This window comes from Salvelinus sp. IW2-2015, linkage group LG22 (assembly GCF_002910315.2).
Source record: "Salvelinus sp. IW2-2015 linkage group LG22, ASM291031v2, whole genome shotgun sequence".
Classification (NCBI taxonomy): domain Eukaryota; kingdom Metazoa; phylum Chordata; class Actinopteri; order Salmoniformes; family Salmonidae; genus Salvelinus; species Salvelinus sp. IW2-2015.
In genome coordinates, this window is record NC_036862.1 from 25018698 (window position 1) to 25039674 (window position 20977).

At 44.0% G+C, this 20977-nt stretch overlaps 1 protein-coding gene across 1 annotated transcript in view; it reads left to right on the forward strand.

Moving 5' to 3' along the window:
• Positions 1–20977, forward strand: part of LOC111982831 (2-(3-amino-3-carboxypropyl)histidine synthase subunit 1-like) — a 119808-nt gene that overhangs the window by 82835 nt on the left and 15996 nt on the right. The window contains 6 exon segments of the mRNA XM_024014451.2: positions 6666–6734; positions 9448–9545; positions 9548–9603; positions 14286–14386; positions 19227–19249; positions 19252–19304. Coding sequence (XP_023870219.2) covers positions 6666–6734; positions 9448–9545; positions 9548–9603; positions 14286–14386; positions 19227–19249; positions 19252–19304 — 400 coding nt within the window.

A 20977-nucleotide genomic window follows, 5' to 3' on the forward strand; every position in this document is an offset into this window, starting at 1 on the left:
GCTGGTGCTTCGTCGTCGTTGTCATGGCTTGGGAAGACCCAGCCACGACCCATCTTCAATGCTCTTACTGAGGGAAGGAGGTTGTTGGCCAAGATCTCGCGATACATGGCCCCATCCATCCTCCCCCTCAATACGGTGGCAGTCGTCCTGTCCCCTTTGCAGAAAAAAGCACCCCAAAGAAATGATGTTCCACCTCCATGCTTCACGGTTGGGATGGGTGTCTTGGGGTTGTACTCATACTCTTCCTTCAAACACGGCGAGTGGAGTTAGACCAAAAAGCTCTATTTATTGTCTCATCAGACCACATACCGTTCTCCCATTCTCCTCTGGATCCATCCAGATGGTCATTGGCAAACCTTCAGACAGGCCTGGACATGCACTGGCTTAAAGCAGGGGGACCTTGCGTGCGCTGCAGGATTTTTAATCTCATGACGGCGTAAGTGTGTTACTATGGTTTTCTTTGAGGGACTGTGGTCCAGCTCTCTTCAGGTCATTGACAGGTCCTGCGTATGTAGTTCTGGGCTGATCCCTCACCTTCCTCATGATCATTGATGCCCACGAGGTGAAATCTTGCATGGAGCCCAGACACGAGGGTGATTGACCGTCATCTTGAACTTCTTCCAATTTGCTAATAATTGCGCCAACAGTTGTTTTCCTTCTCACAAGCTGCTGCCTATTGTCTGTAGCCATCCCAGCCTTGTGCAAGGTCTACAATTGTATCCCTGATGTCCTTACACAGCTCTCTGGTTTTGGCCATTGTGAGAGGTTGGAATCTGTTTGATTGAGTGTGTGGACAGGTGTCTTTTATACAGGTAACGAGTTCAAACAGGTGCAGTTAATACAGTAATGAGTGGGAAACAGGAGGGCTTCTAAAGAAAAACTAACAGTCTGTGAGAGCCGAATTCTTACTGGTTGGTAGGTGATCAAATACTTATGTCATGCAATAAAATGCAAATTAATTATTTAAAAATCATACAATGTGATTTTCTGGATTTTTGTTTTAGATTCCGTCTCTCACAGTTGAAGTGTACCTATGATAAAAATTACAGACCTCTACATGCTTTGTAAGTAGGAAAACCTGCAAAATCGGCAGTGTATCAAATACTTGTTCTCCCCACTGTATATATCTGTGATGGGAGAAATGTTGGGTTGTCTGAATTACAGCTGTATGGATCCTTTGGGATAGAAATAAACTTGGTTAAAGCTTCTCTAGTGTCCGTGAGTTACTTACTCTGAAAAATAAGAACCTAACACTACCAAATACTTAATGAGTGTATGTAAACTTCTGACCCACTGGGAATGTGATGAAAAAAATTAAAGCTGAAATAAATCATTCTCTACTATTATTCTGACATTTCACATTCTTAAAATAAAGTGYTGATCCTAACTGACCTAAGACAGGTAATTTTTACAAGGATTAAATGTCAGGAATTGTGAAACACTGAGTTTAAATGTATTTGGCTAAGGTGTATGTAAACTTCCGACTTCAACTGTATGTGATTCCAGTAATTAAGAGAAGTATGTTAAAATGGCTTTAAAGTGCTTTAGAACGGAGCAGCTATACGAATATCAGTAGTATCATAGGCTCCCAGTTCTAAGCCTCACTCCTAGCTCTCCTCTCTCAGACCCTGCTGCTAATGTCTGCAGACATTAAGAGCAGAATCAGTGTGCTGATGCATAATGCAGGACATACAGCACAGTGTTCACCATTATAGCACAGCAGCACTCAGCTCTTCTACAAAGGACAATGCAATATGAATGATAGGATAACAAAGGCCCTCATGAGCGCTATCCTCTTAAAGCAGAGAAACACATGCAGGGTGTGATGTTGAAAAGCAGGAGGCTCATTGTAGCTAGTGTGATTTATAGGGACACCTTGGATATTATTGCAAAGCAAAGCGCCCGGCCCAGGGCACAATAGTCATCATTCGTTTTTTATTTGCTCCTCGGCTCCAAATTACCCTGCTTTTTACCCTGCTATACACACACACAGATGCATGCATGCTTACACACACACACACATCCCCCACGGACACAATCTAGTCACAATCAGTGACTGGGTCTGTGCTTGTTAGTGATGTGTGGGTCAGCTGTTTGTTCACCCATACCCATCCGCAATTGCTAATAAAACATCTGCAACCTCCCAACTAAATGTGTTAAACCTAACATTTCAGGCCTATGTTTTTTTTTAAGCCTAATCTGTTTCTGTTTATAATTGTGGACATTTTGGTAGGCTATTTGTTAGTCTGTAATTAGATACATGCTGCTTCTCTTGTCCTAGAAGACTAAATAAACCCTTGCTCACCAGAAATATCATACATCGATAGAATGAATGCTTCAATCTAGTTGACATCGGTCAAATTTTCTCTTTCATCTCTGCTTCTCTCGTGCAGACAAACGTTTAGGGACTGGGGAGAAAATGCAGTAATGCCAAAATTTCCAAATTACATCAGTTTGCCCGGTTTGAAGGGAATTAAATCCTGTGAAAACGACCCAACATGTTTCTGACAAGATTTCAGGTTGGCTTGCATGCGTACTTTTGTGGTTGAAATACAATCAGCTTTTATGATGCTGATAAAGATAGTACCTTTACAGATGGTCCCTAACCTTAAATTCATTCTCTCAAGATGCTGTTCCTGAGTCACATTACATTTGGTGTATCATTTTCCTGCAATATCTGCTTAATTCTTCAGGAGTTAATATTATATTAGGCTATGTGAGAGGTTATAGACCAGGGATGGGCAACTGCCCCCCCCCCCCCCCAATCTTTTGTAGGCCTGCGTATCAAATGAGTTGTTCAGTTGGAGGTTAGAAAAGTATAATACACAAGGTGCAGTTTAGCATTTGTTTAGCAGTTTTTCTGTCAGTCACTGTCAGTCACTCAATTAGCCCATGTCAGCTAAACATTATTGATTGGTAAGTTAGTCTAGCGGCCAGCTATCTAAACTTAGTAATCATGGTCGAATTACTGACTGGGGTGGGCCCCTATTGATTTTGTTAGTCACTCATTAAAAACTGCAAACATTTCTCTCCACTCTATGGCAAAATGTGTAGAATTGAGGGAAATTTGCTGTAAAACTGCAACAACAAAAAAATATGCCCCATGACAAAATGTATAGAATTGAAGTGAATTTACTCTAAAACAATTTTTTTTCTTTCCGCTGTCGAGGGGCCCCACAAATGGCTAGAACCGGCTCTGACTGCATATGTGGGTATGGATGTGGGTATGAGTGTGGGTATGGGTGTAGATGTGGGTATGGATGTGGGTATAGATGTGGATGTGGGTATAGATGTGGGTATAGATGTGGGTATGGATGTGGGTATAGATGTGGGTATGGGTATAGTTGTGGGTGTGGGTATAGATATGGATGTGGGTATGGATATGGATGTGGGTATGGATATGGATAATGGTTATGGATGTGGGTATGGAATATGGGGTAATTAAGGGATTATGGAGTGGGTATGGATGCGGTATGGATGTGGGTAGGATGTGGGTATGGAGATGGTATAGATATAGAGTGGTATGATTGGTGATGATTGGGTATTAGATTATATATGTGGTATAGGTAATGGATGTGGGTATAGATGTGGGGTATGGGGATGTGGATGTGGGATTGGATAATGGGTATAGGATACTGGATGTGGGTAGATATATAGCTGTGGTATAGATGTGGGTATGGTATGGGTTAGATATGTGATATAGATGTGGGTATGATCTTAGTTTATAGTATGATGTGGGGTATGGATAATGGTATAGAATGGATAATGGATTTGGTAATGGATGTGGATATGGATATAGATGTGGGTGATAGATGATATGGATATAGATAGGTATGGAATGAGATATGGAATTGGATGATGGTGGATAGGGATATGATATAGATATTGGGTAGAATTGGTAATGTTTTATAGATGTGGGTCATGTGAATGGGTATAGATATGGATATGGATTTGGGGTATGGATGGTGGGATATGGGATATGAATGTGGGTCATGAGATATTGGTATATTTTATAGATGTGGGTATGGATAATGGGTATAGAAATGGATTTGGGTATCGGATTGTGGATATGGGTATAGAATTATGGATATAGATGTGGTAATTGTATGGATATTTGGTAATGTTTATAGATGTGGGTATGGATATCGGTATAGATAATAGATGTTGGGGTATAGGTATAGATATAGTGTGGATATGGCTTATAGATAGTAGATATGGGTATAGATTAGAATGTGGGTATGATATGGTGTATGAATATAGATGTGGGTATAAGATGCTGTGGTATTAAATTATGGGTATAGATGTGGGTATAGATATGGATGTGGGTATAGTGATGTGGATGTGGATATGGGTGTGGATGTGTATAAATGGTAAGATATAGATTGGGCGGTAATGTGGATATGGGTATAGATCGTGGAGTCGTGGGCTGTAGAATGTGGTATGGATTGTGGTATAGAGTGGGATGGATATGGAATATAGATTGTGATGTGGGTATAGATGTGGATGTGCGGTATAGATATGGCATGTGGTTATAGGTATAGGAATGTTGGATGTTGAGTGGTATAGATATGACTGCTGTTATAGGTATGCGATTGTGGATGTGGTATGGGTGTGGATGTGGGTATAGATGTGGGTATAGATATAGATGTGGGTATGGATGTGGGTATGGATGTGGGTATAGATATGGATGTGGATGTGGGTATGGATGTGATGTGGATGTGGGTACACAGATCCACCAACCACTGCCCCTCATGATGATTTCAGATTTTTGTTAGGCCCCACCCCCATCAAAGTTATAGACCTACAGTCAGTGTCCAGTTTTCAGTTACTATTCAATTTAACCATCTGAGCTGTATAGCTCCCTTGACGTGCCGGTCTTGCGTCCAAATTTATGGCGCCTCACAATCAGCACACAGAACATCTTTAAACATTAGACTACTGTTTTGGCCCTCCCTTCTCTTTATTTTCAACTCTCCATTTTATAGCTTTTCTCTTATTGAAATAAACTCTGACATTGTCCTTTTTGCCTGTCGTGGAAAATTGCAAGATTATGTTATAATGCTTGTAAGATTATATTATAATGCTTGTATTGCATTATAATGGTTGTTTTATTCGACAGAATAGAGTKTTGTGTYTGTGTTCCACTGAGGATGGGCCTCTATGAGATAGRACTGACAYAGGAGATTTACGATGTSTTTYGGTGATAAAACCTAAAGAGCATTCCAGAGAACATGAGCTAATGGTTCTGRTCTATGCRGTACCYGGGAGAGACGGTTCCCTTTTGGAGTAAGGGGGCCAGACACTGGTCTTTACAATGAAAACTGTTGACACAGCAGTAACTGTCTGCTATGTTTTATAGATATCTTTCATACAAATCTTAACCTTTGTGAACTGTTCCTAAGATCTGTGGTTCGTCAGTGTAAGTTGAGAGGGGTGCATCTTGGCTATAAAAGATCTTTGTACTTTTCTGTTGGTACTTCTTAACGGTTCATTAGAAATAGTGAATTGTTGAAAGTCAAATGCTATTCCAAAGCTTATTATTATTAAAGATGTAGTTTAAGTATAACTCTGACTGGTGTGTAGTTTGTAACTCTCCTCATTTGGTAAAGCAGAAATATGCCACCACATGCCTCAATGGATCGACGTTAACTATTTCTGCCCAAGTTTCCAAAAGCATTTTGCAATTGGTTATGTATTTGGTGCATGTAGAGTTAAGCACTAATGCGTAGGCTTACACACTAACGTAGGCTTACACACTAACGGCAGATAAAAAATCATGGAAGATAAACCTCAGTGTAGCCTGTAGACATGAATTGCACAATAATTATGCATTTTTGATGCATTGTTTTCTCTGTATTCAACTCGCCAGCCACCCGCCCTTCATCCACACAATATTTCATGACCCTAAACCCAGATATAACCCCAGGGACTACAGTTATGAGTCAATCCCTGCACCACTAGTGGGTGTGTGTGTATGCGTGCAGGCCTGCCTGCCTGTGTGGCGGTTAGTTGTGGCTCCTGGGTGTCCCTGTGGAAGCTCACCCACAGCCTGTTCCACACACACTTTCCTAAACGCTGGCTAATTAGCTCCTCTAATTGTCTCTGTCTCCCCCTGGGCCTCTGCGGGCTTGCCACGGTAACACGGTAACAGAGAGGCCTGGACCCCTCACTCAGCCAATAGCAGGCCTCCTCCCAGCACACCCCCTGGGATGATAATGATTGTGTGTGTGTGTGTGTCGTGCTTGCGTGTGCTCCCGTTGAACCCTTCCCCATCACGGATCCAGGCGGTCCAACTAATAACACCCCCTGGGTTAACTGAAAAAGCCTGGTAGTGGATAAACAACATGGGGCCATCACAGGGGTGCTGTGTGATGGTGTTCCTATACATCAGAAGCCTCTGGTCACACCTTGAACCCCTAAACCCCAGGCATAGGTCCACTGAGCCCACTTTGTTCCACCAGGAGGGGGAGTGAGAGAGTGTGTGAAAGAGAAGGGTGAGAGTGAGAGAGGAGGAATGGGCAGGGAGAGAGGTGAGGGAGAGATGGGGCGGATTTGTATTGTTGTTCCACAGCAGGTATTCTTGCCAGCAGGGAGTGTATCTGTCTTACTGTGTTTGTATCTCTCTCATCCTGTGTCTCTGTGTGTTGATGTGTTTGTATTTATAGCTACCTGGGAGATGGCAGGTTCCATCTGGAGTCGATCATGATTGCAAACCCAGAGATACCTGCCTACAGGTAAATAATAACTTTAACCCTTTACACTCGTGGGAATCAGCCTATATGGATAGGGCTCAATTGAAATGTTTCTTAGAGAAGAAATATGGAAATCCTATACATAACCATCAAAAGGGAACAGTTTGGAGATTATGGGAAAATTATTAGCACAAGACCGAATCCAAACATTACACTGTTGATTTTATGTGCATTTTACATTTACTGTACTTTTGGCTGCATTTGTTTATAACGAAATCAGAAAATACTCTGTATACATTCAGTAACATGATAAGAATATTCCTGGAAAATTTGGGTTAGGTGCAACATAAGACAAAACAATGACAAGGGTTTGAGTGAGAGGTCTAACTGGTATCTCCAAGTTATCACACACCTTTGCAAAGTGTGCACAGTTCCTACATAATTTCAATGCACTTTTATGACTCAAAGAAGAGTCAACTATAAGGTGCTATGTTGAGGAACTAGAGGAATCCGACTGGAAGTTTTGTTTGGAGCACAGCCCTGCATCCCTGCATTTACATAATTACTGTTGTTGTTTACGCATTCCAAAAACTGACCATTATAAATCACAATCTGGGCAGGTGGGCATGATTTGAAAGCGTGTTATATTGCCAACATGGTTAGCAAAGTTACAAAGTACGATCTTAGTGTTAGGCTTTCACAAGGCAATTCAGAGAAGCAGATCATAAATTTGATTTCTTAGGATCCCAATTAGCCGACGCCTATGGCAATAGCTAGTCTTACTGGGCTCTGACACATAACGAAAAAGACATTACAGACAAAAGACTTTACAATTCACATACATTTAAAAACATTAACATGTAGTGTGTGTGTGTGTGTGTGCATCTATCAGTTCCACATACATGTCAGTACATACACACAACAAGTAGGTCAAATGGGGAGAGGCGTTGTGCCATGAGGTGTTGCTTTATTTCCCTCAGACAACGAAACATTGTTAAAGTTGCTCAATTAACTGGAGGGATGGGGGCAACTTCTTGTCGCGCGCGGTGTTCAGAACCACTGTCAGTCAAAACCAATAGTGTGCTGTGAAGCGGGAGACCTTGAGCTCTGACGTAATGTACTGCATGTTACTGTACAGCCACTGTGGTCCAATTTAAGCGCTATTTTCAACCCGTATACTGGTACAAGTGTAAAGAGCTAATCAAGCACTGTGTGTACCATTTACAGTACTGTGAAAAAGTATTTGCCCCCTTTCTAATTTTCTCGACTTTTGCATATTTTTGATACTGAATGTTATCAGATCTTCAACCAAACCTAACATTAGATAAAGGGAACCTGAGTGAACAAATAACACAACCATTAAATACTTATTTCATAAAAGTTATACTTTTGACTCATCTGTCCATTGAACATTCTTCCAAGAGTCATCCAGGTGCTTTTTGGCAAGCTTGAGTCAACTTTTTGAACGAGATGGGTCCCATTTTATACCTGGCGAAAACCAAACACTGCATTCCACAGTGAGAACCTCATACCTACGGTCAAGCAGGGTGGTGGTAGTGTGATGGTTTGGGGATGCTTTGCTGCCTCAGGACCTGGACGACTTGCCTTAATAGAAGTAACCATGAATTCTGCTCTGAATCAGAGAATTCTACAGGAGAATGTCAGGCCATCCGTCTGTGAGCTGAAGCTGCAGCTGGGTCATGCAGCAAGACAATGATCCAAAACACACAATCAAGTCTACTTGAAAATGGTTAAAAATAAACAAATTTGAAGTTTTGGAATGGCTTAGTCAAAGTCCAGACCTAATCCCATTGAGATGTTGTGGCAGGACTTGAAACGAGCAGTTCATGCTTGAAAACCCACAAATGTTGCCGAGTTAAAGCAGTTCTCCATGCAGGAGTGGGCCAAAATTCCTCCACAGCGTTGTGAGAGACTGATCAACAAATAAAGGAAGCATTTGGTTGCAGTCATTGCAGCTAAAGGTGGCACAACCAGTTATTGAGTATAAGGGGGCAATTACTTTTTCACACAGGGGAATTGGGTGCTGCATACCTTTGTTCAGTAAATAAATGAAACAAGTATTCCATTTTTTTTGTTATTTGTAAACTCAGGTTCCCTTGATCTAATATTAGGTTTTGGTTGAAAAACGTTCAATATCAAAAATAGAGAAAATTAGAAAAGGGGCGAATACTTTTTCACGGCACTGTATATTAATATACAGTGTACCGCTGTGGATGAATGTGACATAGATTGCAGAATGTCATTATTGTCAGTAATACACAGGATTAATGTGACATGGTTCACCTTGTTGCAGTTTGTCTTTATGGTGTCATTTCCACTCAGCTGTATTGGCGTGAAACAGTATTTATATGAGATCTTGTTTGTGAAGTGAAATTGTGTTTGTGTTATGAACGTATGCACTACTGCCCTCCTCTCAGGCTCTCTAATAAACAAGATGATCATCTCAAGATGTGCTGAGCTGAGCTCTCCTGGTAGAGAGAGAAAGATTAGATTCTCTAAAATGCCACTATTTTCTCTCAGATAACTGCCTTAATACTTGATGGATTTTCATGATTGGATTTTCTCTTCTTGCCTGTCTATCCTCAAGGTAACCTGTTGTGAACAATACACACTAATATGCATGTTTTGTGTGTTTGTGTATGATTGCATATGCGTGTGTGTGTGTGTGTGCATACACTTGCACTCGTGTGTGTGTGTGTGTGTGTGTGTGTGTGTGTGTGTGTGGTGTGTTTAGGTACGACCCGTACAGTAAGATATTTTCCAGGGAGTACTATGACCATGAAGCCATGCGGTCCATCCGGCTCCAGGCCATCGACAAAGCTCGCTCTGCCAGAGATGGGGCCTGATCCTGGGCACGCTGGGCCGGCAGGGCAACCCTAAGGTCATGGAGGTATGAGCCTGCATCTCAGAGATTTCACACTTATCCTGATTCTACCCCTCCTCACACTCTGAGACCTTCACATATACAATGATGTGTAATACGTTTTGTGGGGCACAGCTTCTCTCAGTTACTCAGACAAGCAGCTAATTGCAGCTGTGAGACTATAGAGTGTAAGGCCAAACCACACCCCTCTATACACACACACCGCTACCTCCATCAGTTGGCATTTGGCTGGTGTGTGTGGCCTGGGGTCTTCATCGATCGGTCCTACATGGGGGGGTTGTTGGATCCCTAGCCTGCTCTCAAGCCTGCCCCCCCCCCCTCTCAGCACTCTTCCCTTTGTTCCTCTCCTCCGTTTGATCTGTCCGCTTTTTGTTTTCCTCTCATGCGTTGTGTTTGACTTTTGTTTGGGATTCTTCCTTCACGTCCTCGCCTCATTCTTTTCTCTAATTGGTAGGCTGGGAGGAAGAGACAGAGAGAGACTGAAGAAGCATCGTGTTTTCTGTCATCTCTCTCTTTGCTGTCAGATTATTTTTTTAAACCAAACCCAGGTTTCTCTTGTCATTTCCCCCCCAATTTCTAACCTGTATGAAAACTTTGCGTCTTATCCAGATACAGTAGTCAGACAGAGAGATGAAGGTATTCCAATAGAATGTCTTTGTAGTTTCTTACAGTAGTGTCACCCTCATTGGGCCAGTGTTAATTAAGTGGTTGTGTTGTGTGATATGCCTTTGTCTGGACAGGACTGTATAATCTCCGAAAACAACCCAGGCTGTCATAGTAAAGAGTGCAAAATAAACCCACTATAGAACAGAAGAATCTCAGTGTGGCTGGCTGCAGAGGTGTATCTCTCATATGCTCACCGTTAGGAATCTTTTGGAAGTTGACGTTCTGAACTCGGTCTTAACACTTGGTCCAGCAGGCCCTCTTCAAAGACGTTCACCAAACACGAAGGAAGCCCGGTCCTGAACTGGCTCAACACTTTTATCTAGTGTGTTATTGGCTGGTGATGTGGTTTAATATGTTGATGTTATTGGGTGGTGATGTGTTTAATATGTTGATATTATTGGGTGGTGATGTGTTTAATATGGTGATGTTATTGGGTGGTGAGTTTTAATATGGTGATGTTATGTGGTGATGTGTTTAATATGGTGATGTTATTGGGTGGTGATGTGTTTAATATGGTGTGTTATGGGTGGTGATGTGTTTTAATATGTGATTGTTATTGGGTGGTGATGTGTTTAATATGGTGATGTTATGGCTGGTGATGTGTTTAAATATGGTGATGTTATGGGTGGTGATGGTGTTAGTATTGTGATGTTATTGGGGTGGTGTGTGTTAATATGTTGATGTTATTGGGTGGTGATGTGTTTATCTAGTGATGTTATTGGGTGGTGATGTGTTTAATATGTTGATGTTATTGGGTGGTGGTGTGTTTAATATGTTGATGTTATTGGTTGGTGATGTGTTTAATATGTTGATGTTATTGGTTGGTGATGTGTTTAATATGTTGATGTTATTGGGTGGTGATGTGTTTATCAATGTTATGGGTGGTGATGTGTTTAATATGGTGATGTTATTGGGTGGTGATGTGTTTAATATGGTGATGTTATTGGGTGGTGATGTGTTAAATATGGTGATTGTTATTGGGTGGTGATGTGTTAAATATGTGATGTTTTTGGGTGGTGATGTGTTTAATATGTGATGTATGGGTGGGTGATGTGTTTAATATGTTGATGTTTGGGTGGTAGTGTTTAATATGGTGATGTTATGGTGGTGATGTGTTAATATGGTGATGTTATTGGGTGGTGATGTGTTTAATATGGTATGTTATTGGGTGGTGATGTGTTTAATATGGTGATGTTATTAGGTGGTGATGTGTTTAATATGGTGATGTTATTGAGTGGTGAATGTGTTTAATATGTTGATGTTATTGGGTGGTTATGATGTGTTAATATTTTGATGTATTGGTGGTGATGTGTTTAATATGGTGATGTTATGGGTGGTGATGTGTTTTATCTAGTGATGTTATGGGTGGTGATGTGTTTTATCTAGTGTGTTATTGGGTGGGTGTGTGTTTAATATGTTGATGTTATTGGGTGTGAGTGTTATATGGTGATGTGTTTTAATATGGTGATGTTATTGGGTGGTGATGTGTTTAATATGGTGATGTTATTGGGTGGTGATGTGTTTAATATGGTGATGTTATTGAGTGGTGATGTGTTTAATATGTTATGTTATTGGGTGGTGATGTGTTAATATGTTTGATGTTATTGGGTGGGATGTGTTTATCTAGTGATGTTATTGGGTTGGTGATGTGTTTAATATGGTGCTGTTATTGGGTGGTGATTGTGTTTAGTATGTTGATGTTATTGAGTGGTGATGTGTTAAATATGGTGATGTTATTAGGTGGTGATGTGTTTTATCTAGTGATGTTATGGGTGGTGTGTTTAATATGATGTTATGATGGTGATGTGTAAATGTTGATGTTATTGTGTGGTGATGTTTAATATGTGATGTTATGTGTGTGATGTGTTTTAATATGGTGATGTTATTAGGGGTGGTGATGTTTTAATATGTGATGTTATTGGGTGTGATTATGTTTAATATGGTGATGTTATTGGGTGCTGATGTGTTTAATATGGTGATGTGTTTAATATGGTGATGTTATGGGTTGGTGATGTTGTTTAATATTGGTGATGTTTATTGGGTGGTGATTGTGTTTAATATGTTTGATGTTGTTGTGTGGTGATGTGTTTTAAATATGTTGACGTTATTGGGTGGTGATGTGTTTAATATGTTGATGTTATTGGGGTGGTGATGTGTTTAAATATGTTGATGTTATTGGGTGGTGTTGTGTTTAATATGTTGATGTTATTGGGTGGTGTTGTTTAATATGTTGGATGTTTTGGTGGGGATGTGTTTAATATGGTGATGTTATGGGTGGTGATGTGTTTAATATGGGGATGTTATTAGGTGGTGATGTGTTAATATGGTGATGTTATTGGGTGGTGATGTGTTTAATATGTTGATGTTTGTTGTGTGGTGATGTGTTTTAATATGTTGACGTTATTGGTGGTGATGTGTTTAATATGTTGATGTTATTGGGTGGTGATGTGTTTAATATGTTGATGTTATTGGGAGGTGTTGTGTTTAATATGTTGATGTTATTGGTGGTGTTGTGTTTAATATGTTGATGTTATTTGGTGGGGATGTGTTTAATATGGTGATGTTATTGGGTGGTGATGTGTTTTATCTAGTGATGTTATGGGTGGTGATGTGTTTAATATGGGGATGTATTGGGTGTGATGTGTTTAATATGGGATGTTATTAGGTGGTGATGTGTTTAATATGGTGATGTTATTGGGTGGTGATGTGTTTAATATGGTGATGTTATTGGGTGGTGATGTGTTTATTATGGTGATGTGTTTAATATGTTGATGTTATTGGGTGGTGATGTGTTAATATGGTGATGTTATTGGGTGGTGATGTGTTTAATATGGTGATGTTATTGTATGGTGATGTGTTTAATATGTTGATGTTATTGGGTGGTGATGTGTTTAATATGTTGATGTTATTGGGTGGTGATGTGTTTAATATGTTGATGTTATTGGTTGGTGATGTGTTTAATATGGTGATGTTATTGAGTGGTGATGTGTTTAATATGTTGATGTTATTGGGTGGTGGTGTTTTATCTAGTGATGTTATGGTGGCGATGTGTTTAATATGGTGATGTTATTGGGTGGTGATGTGTTTAATATGGTGATGTATTGGGTGGGTGATGTGTTTAATATGGTGATGTTATTGGGTGGTGATGTGTTTAATATGGTGATGTTATTGGGTGGTGATGTGTTTAAATGGTGATGTATTGGGTGGTGATGTGTTTAGTATGATGATGTTATTGGGTGGTGATGTGTTAAATATGGTGATGTTATTGGTGGTGATGTGTTTTATCTAGTGATGTTATTGGGTGGTGATGTGTTAATATGGTGATGTTATTGGGTGGTGATGTGTTTAATATGTTGATGTTGTTGGTGGTGATGTGTTTTAATATGTGATGTTATTGGGTGGTGATGTGTTTTAATATGGTGATGTTATTGGGTGCTGATGTGTTTAGTATGTTGATGTTATTAGGTGGTGATGTTATTGGGTGGTGATGTGTTTAATATGGTGATGTTATTGGGTGGTGATGTGTTAAATATGGTGATGTTATTGGGTGGTGATGTGTTTAATATGGTGATGTTATTGGGTGGTGATCTGTTTAATATGGTGATGTGTTTAATATGGTGATGTTATTAGGTTGTTTTCTCCAGTATCTCTGGGCTCCATCATTGAGAGCTAGCTGTGTTAATTAGCCATATTATTATTATTATTATTATTATTATTATTATTATCTGGTTAATCTAACTAAGAAACACTAGACTTGGGAGCTCTGAAGGACCTTTGAAGGACCCTCTAGTGGAACAGCAGAACGAGTGGGAGTGTGTGTTGTGTGTGTGTGTAGCTGTATAGGCAGGCAACACAGACAGGTCTCTTGTGAGTCCAAGGCCTGCACAAACACACACACGTGTTCTTCGTGTGGGCTCGAGGCTAGTGTGACCATACTCTCCCTCTCTGTCCTCCTACTCTCATCACTCCCTCACTCTTTGTATTTCTCTCTCGCTCTGTTTCTCTCTGTCTTTCCATCATAGCACCTGGAATCCAAGCTTGAGTCTCTTGGCAAGTCCTTCACTCGAGTGCTGCTGTCTGAGATTTTCCCCAGCAAGCTGGACCTGATGGCAGAAGTGGATGCGTGAGTCTACAGCACGCACGTGCGCACACACACACACACACACACACACACGGTGAAAGGCAGTGAGAATGTTTTGAGACTTGTCCTCTTGTCTGTCTTTGATACATATCCCTGATATACACAGAGAGACGCCATCTGAAATGCTCTGTCATCCAATACTGTTATCCAGCGAGGCACAGTCATTATGTCTTCAAAAGAAAACTCCAAAAGTTTGTCAAGTGAAACCGCTCGTGCTTCAAGCTCAAGTCGCTTTGATTTCTATGACTGTCTGTCTGGCTGGCAGAAAGAAGAGGGCAAGGAGGAGGTAGTGAGACACTGATGTGCAGAAGGGCTCTCTGAGACACACAAATGCACACATTCACCACAGTCCACACTCTCAGCAGATTGGCCTCTCACTGTGGAGTAATGAGTAGTGCGATGTGTGAGGGAGGAGTGTGTGAAGGAGGGACAGAAGGTCTGAGAGAGATGGTGAGAAAGGAGGGAGAGAGATCAGGGGACGCAGAGGTAGTTGAGGAGGTTGTGTTGAAACAGGAGAGAGCGTGATAAAAGGAGGTGTTTGCTGCTCTTGTTTTCTTTGGTGCTGTGATCTCACCACTCTCCAAGGCAGTTACGCAAAACAGGGAATTCATAAGCCTGGCACGACTCAAACTGGACAAAATATTCACAGGCGATTCACAGGCACCTATTTAGACAGCTCAGATGCCGTAAATTAAGAGCTCAGAGTGGGACGCAAAATAACAGCTTTTCAAATGTTATGCGGAGAGCTGCCAGAGTAGGGTCGCTCAGTCTATAGATAGTGACAGGGCTGACTGGCGTCATGGGTCTGACAGACACAAAGTTAATGATATCACAGGGTTGACGTAACACGGATGACTCAACAGGGCTCGCAGTCATCATCCCTTTTGTTTCAGCCCTATGACGCCAAAGGGTAGACTGGGGTTACAGTGAGGACGTTACAGGAATGACATTAAAAGTTGTATATTACAGGGAAGACGTGACAGGAATGGCGTGACGGCTGACATTACAGGGCTATCTCAGTGCTACACGGCTCTCAGCAGGACCCCAGATAATGAGAATGGTCCTGAGGTGGCTCTGCAGAGGTGTTAGAGTTAGAGCCTGATCAGAAATACATATTTCAGACAAGATGTGGTATATTATTTACCACTTTCTTGCAAGTATACCCCTTTTATACAACTGGCAAATTGGGATGGGCATCTTGTTAAACCATGGGGGCTGTTTGCATTGTAAATTAAAGAGGTGTTAAACAATGGAAGTGTAAATTAATTTACTTGCAGAGAACCGTTTACACAGACCCGATACCTGTATTTTGGTAACAGGGTCTGTGAAAATGCAGGAATCATGACTAGGTATTCCCACCCCACCCCTTTCAGATGTACCAAAAAGCAGATGAAAAGAAGCAGGCATGATACAGTGGGATCTTTATCAGTGTATGAAAGGGCTAAGAGAGACTAAGGGGTTGTTAATTATATGTATGAGATTGACTTTTTTATGTAGGCAATCCGGAATGGTCAGGAAGATGAGTGAGATTGGCCCACAGCAGGAGATGACTAGCCTAGACACAACCACTGGTCTAACTCAGTGTTGGTTGTGATTTTCAGAACTTTCCTCTATTTAGCCTAGCAGTATTTGGAATTAGTTTTGGCGGAGAGTATCTACCTCCATTGATTCCTGGGTTTGACAAAAACACAAACACCCTACGGGAGACAAATAGAAATCACAAACAGTCTTAAAGCCAAACACTTCAAGATGCATCCTTTGAAAGAAGGTTTAGTTTTTGTTCTGAACCCACATTGGGCACATTGGGGCCAGTGCTTACCTGTGGGCACATCGGGCCCGTGCTTACCTGTGGGCACATTGGGGCCAGTGCTTACCTGTGGGCACATTGGGGCCAGTGCTTACCTGTGGGCACATTGGGGACAGTGCTTACCTGTGGGCACATTGGGGACAGTGCTTACCTGTGGGCACAGAATGAAAGGCAGCGCAGTCTGGCTGCGGAGAGGAGTGGAGAGGAGTGCTGAAAGAGAAGGGAGGGAGAGAGGGAAGGTGTACTAGCCCACACAGTACAGCGGAGAGGCCCACCCCCAGCCTTTCTCTCCCATTAGTGACACACCACACACACTCCGACACACAGAGAAACCATTAGCAAACACTTTAAAGTGTGTAATTAGATTCCAGCCTGATTTTAACCATTGTGCAGATATCTGGCAGACCCACACACACTTATCTCAACTGGTTCGCAAATACCCTGCAATGTGTTATGCCATTTTACCGAAAAATAATTTGCATTTCCTCTTCACCCATATTCCAATCAACTTTCCTGTTTTAATCTTTTTTATTTTATTAAAGTGACCATTTTCCTGAGATATCGAGAGAAGAGGTTAATTGTTTTTGCCAGTCTTGGTCCAGGCTGCTAGGATAACTGAAGGGCAGCAGCCTTGCAGGTGGAGGGAGGTCTGCCTAAGTGTGCATCCCAAATTGCTCCCTATACCCTATATTGTGCACTTCTTTTGACCAGAGAAGTTTGCTGTAGAGGGAATAGGGTGTCATTTGGGATGCATCCTAGCTGTTACTGGGGCTAATGTACCAGAGAAGCTAATGTAGTAGGACGGGGACAGGGCCTTAGTTCACACTGGGAACACTGGGGAACCCTTTAGGTTCTGTGGTCACCCCAACCCTCTCTGCCTCCCAAATTGCACCCTATTCCCTATTTAGTGCACTACTTTTCACCAGGGTCTCTAGGTCTGGTCAAAAGTAGTGCTCTTAATAGGGAAAAAGGTGCCATTTGGGATGCAAGCTGTGTGGTACCCTTCCCTCTCATTCAATTAAGTCTGCTTATCAGGCTGTCCTCCCTCTACCCCAGCTCACTGCAGGGTCCCCCATTCACAGAGAGTCATCAGGATTCTATTCACTTACTGATGGTCTCCTTCACAGGGCATGACTAGAGCTTCCTGTTTCCCTAAACCCAGAGGGCTGCTAGGAAATGGACAGGGGAAATGGGGACACATTCAGAGGCAGTTGCTGTAGTAGACTGTGACTGGAGTTATATTTACCTCTCCCTGTAGCAACCCCTCTCTCTCTGTCTTTTCTCTTCCATCTCCCTCTCCCCGTCTCTCCCTCACTCTCTCTCTTTCTCCATCTCTCAGTCTATGCCCTGTGGTGAGGGTTCTGCGGTGAGTTAGGAAGATCTTAGCTCAGATATTGGCTGTAAATTGAATTGTGTGGCGTGCTGGGGGCCTAGCCAGTGTGGCACAACACATGCTCCCAGGCCAATCTGTTAAGAAACTGCTCCTAAAGAGGGAAGTAGGGATTGTCAAATCCTCCTCCCCTCCTCTTCTGTCCTTCGGTTCTCTCTCCTCCACTCCCATCCACTCATTGCTTGCCTTAAAGACATGCTCCGGTACTTTGGCTACAAAGAAAGTATGTTTTAAACCTCCCGCTTTGGGCTAGATGTGTCAATGTGTAGTTCATACATGCATAATCTATGAGCAGAATTACTGTCTTACATCAATTATCCATGAAATTCCTAGTTTGATAGCGACTGTTTTCTTTAAGTTGTGTTGTGCCATTTTCCCTACATTCTGCCCAGCGTTATCCAATGAGGTTGCAGGGTGGGCCCAATGGCTCAGTGGACAAGCAAACGTCTCACTTATCAGCCTTCCAAATTAGACTGGTGAATACTCATTCATTCTGTTTTTGGGGAGGTATTTTCCCCCCAACAAGGAGAGCATGGTGGGCTCCAGTGGTTAGGGTGAAGCCCCAATCAATTCTACTGTTCAAGGAAGCAGCTATGATATAAGGCACAGTACTGTTACAAGGAAACAAACCGAGAGAGAGGATGCAGAGATACACTTCTGCAGCAGTTGCCGTTTAACTTGTGAAAGTATCCCTGAAGATGTTGCACGATGCAGTGTTTTAGAGCGAGCATCTTTCTCCCTCCCCACCTTTCTGTACACCTGTGCACAGATTCTGAATGCATATATTTGTATTGAAATCTACCAAGATGTGTGCGCTCTCATTCCTCACCGTGTCCATGTGAATACAGCTGAATCCATAAATGTGTCTGGTGTATTACTGGTGGCTGTCTGTCTTTGGAGATAAGCGTTACAGGGAGGGGCTGTCACCGTGGAGATGGAGCTGTGGATAGCATTGATTTGTGGAAGCTAACCCCTTTAACCCCGCTCTGCCTCTCCATCCTCCCATCATCCATTCTCCCCCCAGCTGTTTACATCCTTCTCCTCATCCTTCACTCACACAATCACTAAGATAAACACGTCTCACTGCCAATCCCTCTCTCTCTCACCTTTCTTTTCCATCACCCCTACCTCTCTCCATCTTTCTTTGTCTCTCTCCCTCTAGCAAACTCCCAGCCCCCCTCCCCTCTGTCTGTCTTGCTATGTAGGATGTGGCTAGCTCCGTGGAGACTGGGCTAGTGCAGCTTTTTTATTCAAGCTCACCTAACTCCCTCTTCTTTCTTCTCTTCCTCCAGTTCTCTCTATCACACCTTCCCACCTCTCCTGTTTCCCTATTTGTGTTCCCCCTCTCCCCTCCTCTCCCTGTCTCCTCTCAGCATCCTTCCTTTCTCCCCCTGGTATGATGAATGAATGCAGAGTGTGTTTTGTGTTCAGAGTGAATCAGGACAGATCCTCTACATATGCAGGAGATCAGGTGGAGGCAGAGCTGCCTGCAGCCCATGCAGCAGCACAGATTCACATCATGTGCCTACCCACCCTGCTATCTGAGATGTGCACTGCCTCTTTAATGCAATCTCTCTCTCTATCTCTCTCTCTCTCTCTGATGTTCTCCTCTCTCTCCTTGCCAGGTGGGTCCAGATCGCTTGCCCGCGTCTTCCATTGATTGGGGCAAAGCCTTCTCCAAACCCCTGCTGTCTCCCTATGAGGTAAACAGGCGTCTTCCAACAGCTCGCACAGATCCATACTGTCTGCTGCTGTCATTCACTATCAAAAGAGGACAAGTGTGCACGCGTACACACACATACACACACTTCACAATGACTTTTCTCCCTCGAGCAGGCGGTGTTGTGTAGGAACTCGCACCCTGTGATAAATGTGGGAAAATAACCTCATGTTCTGATGTCTGGGTTTAACATTGAGGGGCTCATCAGTGCTGCTTGTCTCAGAGCAGGCAGGTAGCAGTCAGGCTGGTAGAGTTGATGGGGCTGAGGACAGGGCTTGGAAAGAAGCTGGCTAGATGGGGCTGGGGAGAGAGCAGGCTGGCTAGATGGGGCTGGAAAGAGGCAGGCTGGCTGGATGGGGCAGGGGAGAGAGGCAGGCTGGCTAGATGGGGCTGGGGAGAGAGGCAGACTGGCTAGATGGGGCTGGGGAGAGAGGCAGACTGGCTAGATGGGGCTGGGGCGAGAGGCAGACTGGCTAGATGGGGCTGGGGAGAGAGGCAGGCTGGCTGGATGGGGCTGGGGAGAGAGGCAGACTGGCTAGATGGGGCTGGGGCGAGAGGCAGACTGGCTAGATGGGCTGGGAGAGAGGCAGACTGGCTGGATGGGGGCTGGGGAGAGAGGCAGGCTGGCTAGATGGGGCTGGGGAGAGAGGCAGGCTGGCTGGATGGGGCTGGGGAGAGAGGCAGGCTGGCTGGATGGGGTGGGGAGAGAGGCAGGCTGGCTGGATGGGGCTGGGGAGAGAGGCAGGCTGGCTAGATGGGGCTGGGGAGAGAGGCAGGCTGGCTGATGGGGCTGGGGAGAGAGGCAGCTGGCTGGGATGGGGCTGGGAGAGAGGCAGACTGGCTAGATGGGGCTGGGGAGAAGAGCAGCTGGCTAGATGGGGCTGGGGAGAGAGGCAGGCTGGCTGGATGGGGCTGGGGAGAGGGCAGGCTGGCTGGATGGGGCTGGGGAGAGAGGCAGGCTGGCTGGATGGGGTGGGGAAGAGAAGGCTGGCTGGATGTGGCTGGAAAGAGCAGGCTGGCTGGATGGGGCTGGGGAGAGAGGCAGGCTGGCTGGATGGGCTGGGGAGAGAGGCAGACTGGCTAGATGGGGCTGGGGAGAGAGACAGGCAGGCTGGATGGGGCTGGGGAGAGAGGCAGACTGGCTAGATGAGGCTGGGGAGAGAGGCAGACTGGCTAGATGGGGCTGGGGAGAGACAGGCTGGCTGGATGGGGCTGGGGAGAGAGGCAGGCTGGCTGGATGTGGCTGGGGAGAGAGGCAGACTGGCTGGATGTGGCTGGGGAGAGGGCAGGCTGGCTGGATGGGGCTGGGGAGAGAGGCAGGCTGGCTGGATGTGGCTGGGAGAGAGGCAGGCTGGCTGGATGGGGCTGGGGAGAGAGCAGGCTGGCTGGATGGGGCTGGGGAGAGAGGCAGACTGGCTAGATGGGGCTGGGGAGAGAGGCCAGACTGGCTAGATGGGGCTGGGGAGAGAGACAGGCTGGCTGGATGGGGCTGGGGAGAGAGGCAGATTGGCTAGATGAGGCTGGGAGAGAGGCAGACTGGCTAGATGGGGCTGGGGAGAGAGGCAGGCTGGCTGGATGGGGCTGGGGAGAGGGCGAAGCGCTAGATGGGGCTGGGGAGAGAGACAGGCAGGCTGGATGGGGCTGGGGAGAGAGGCA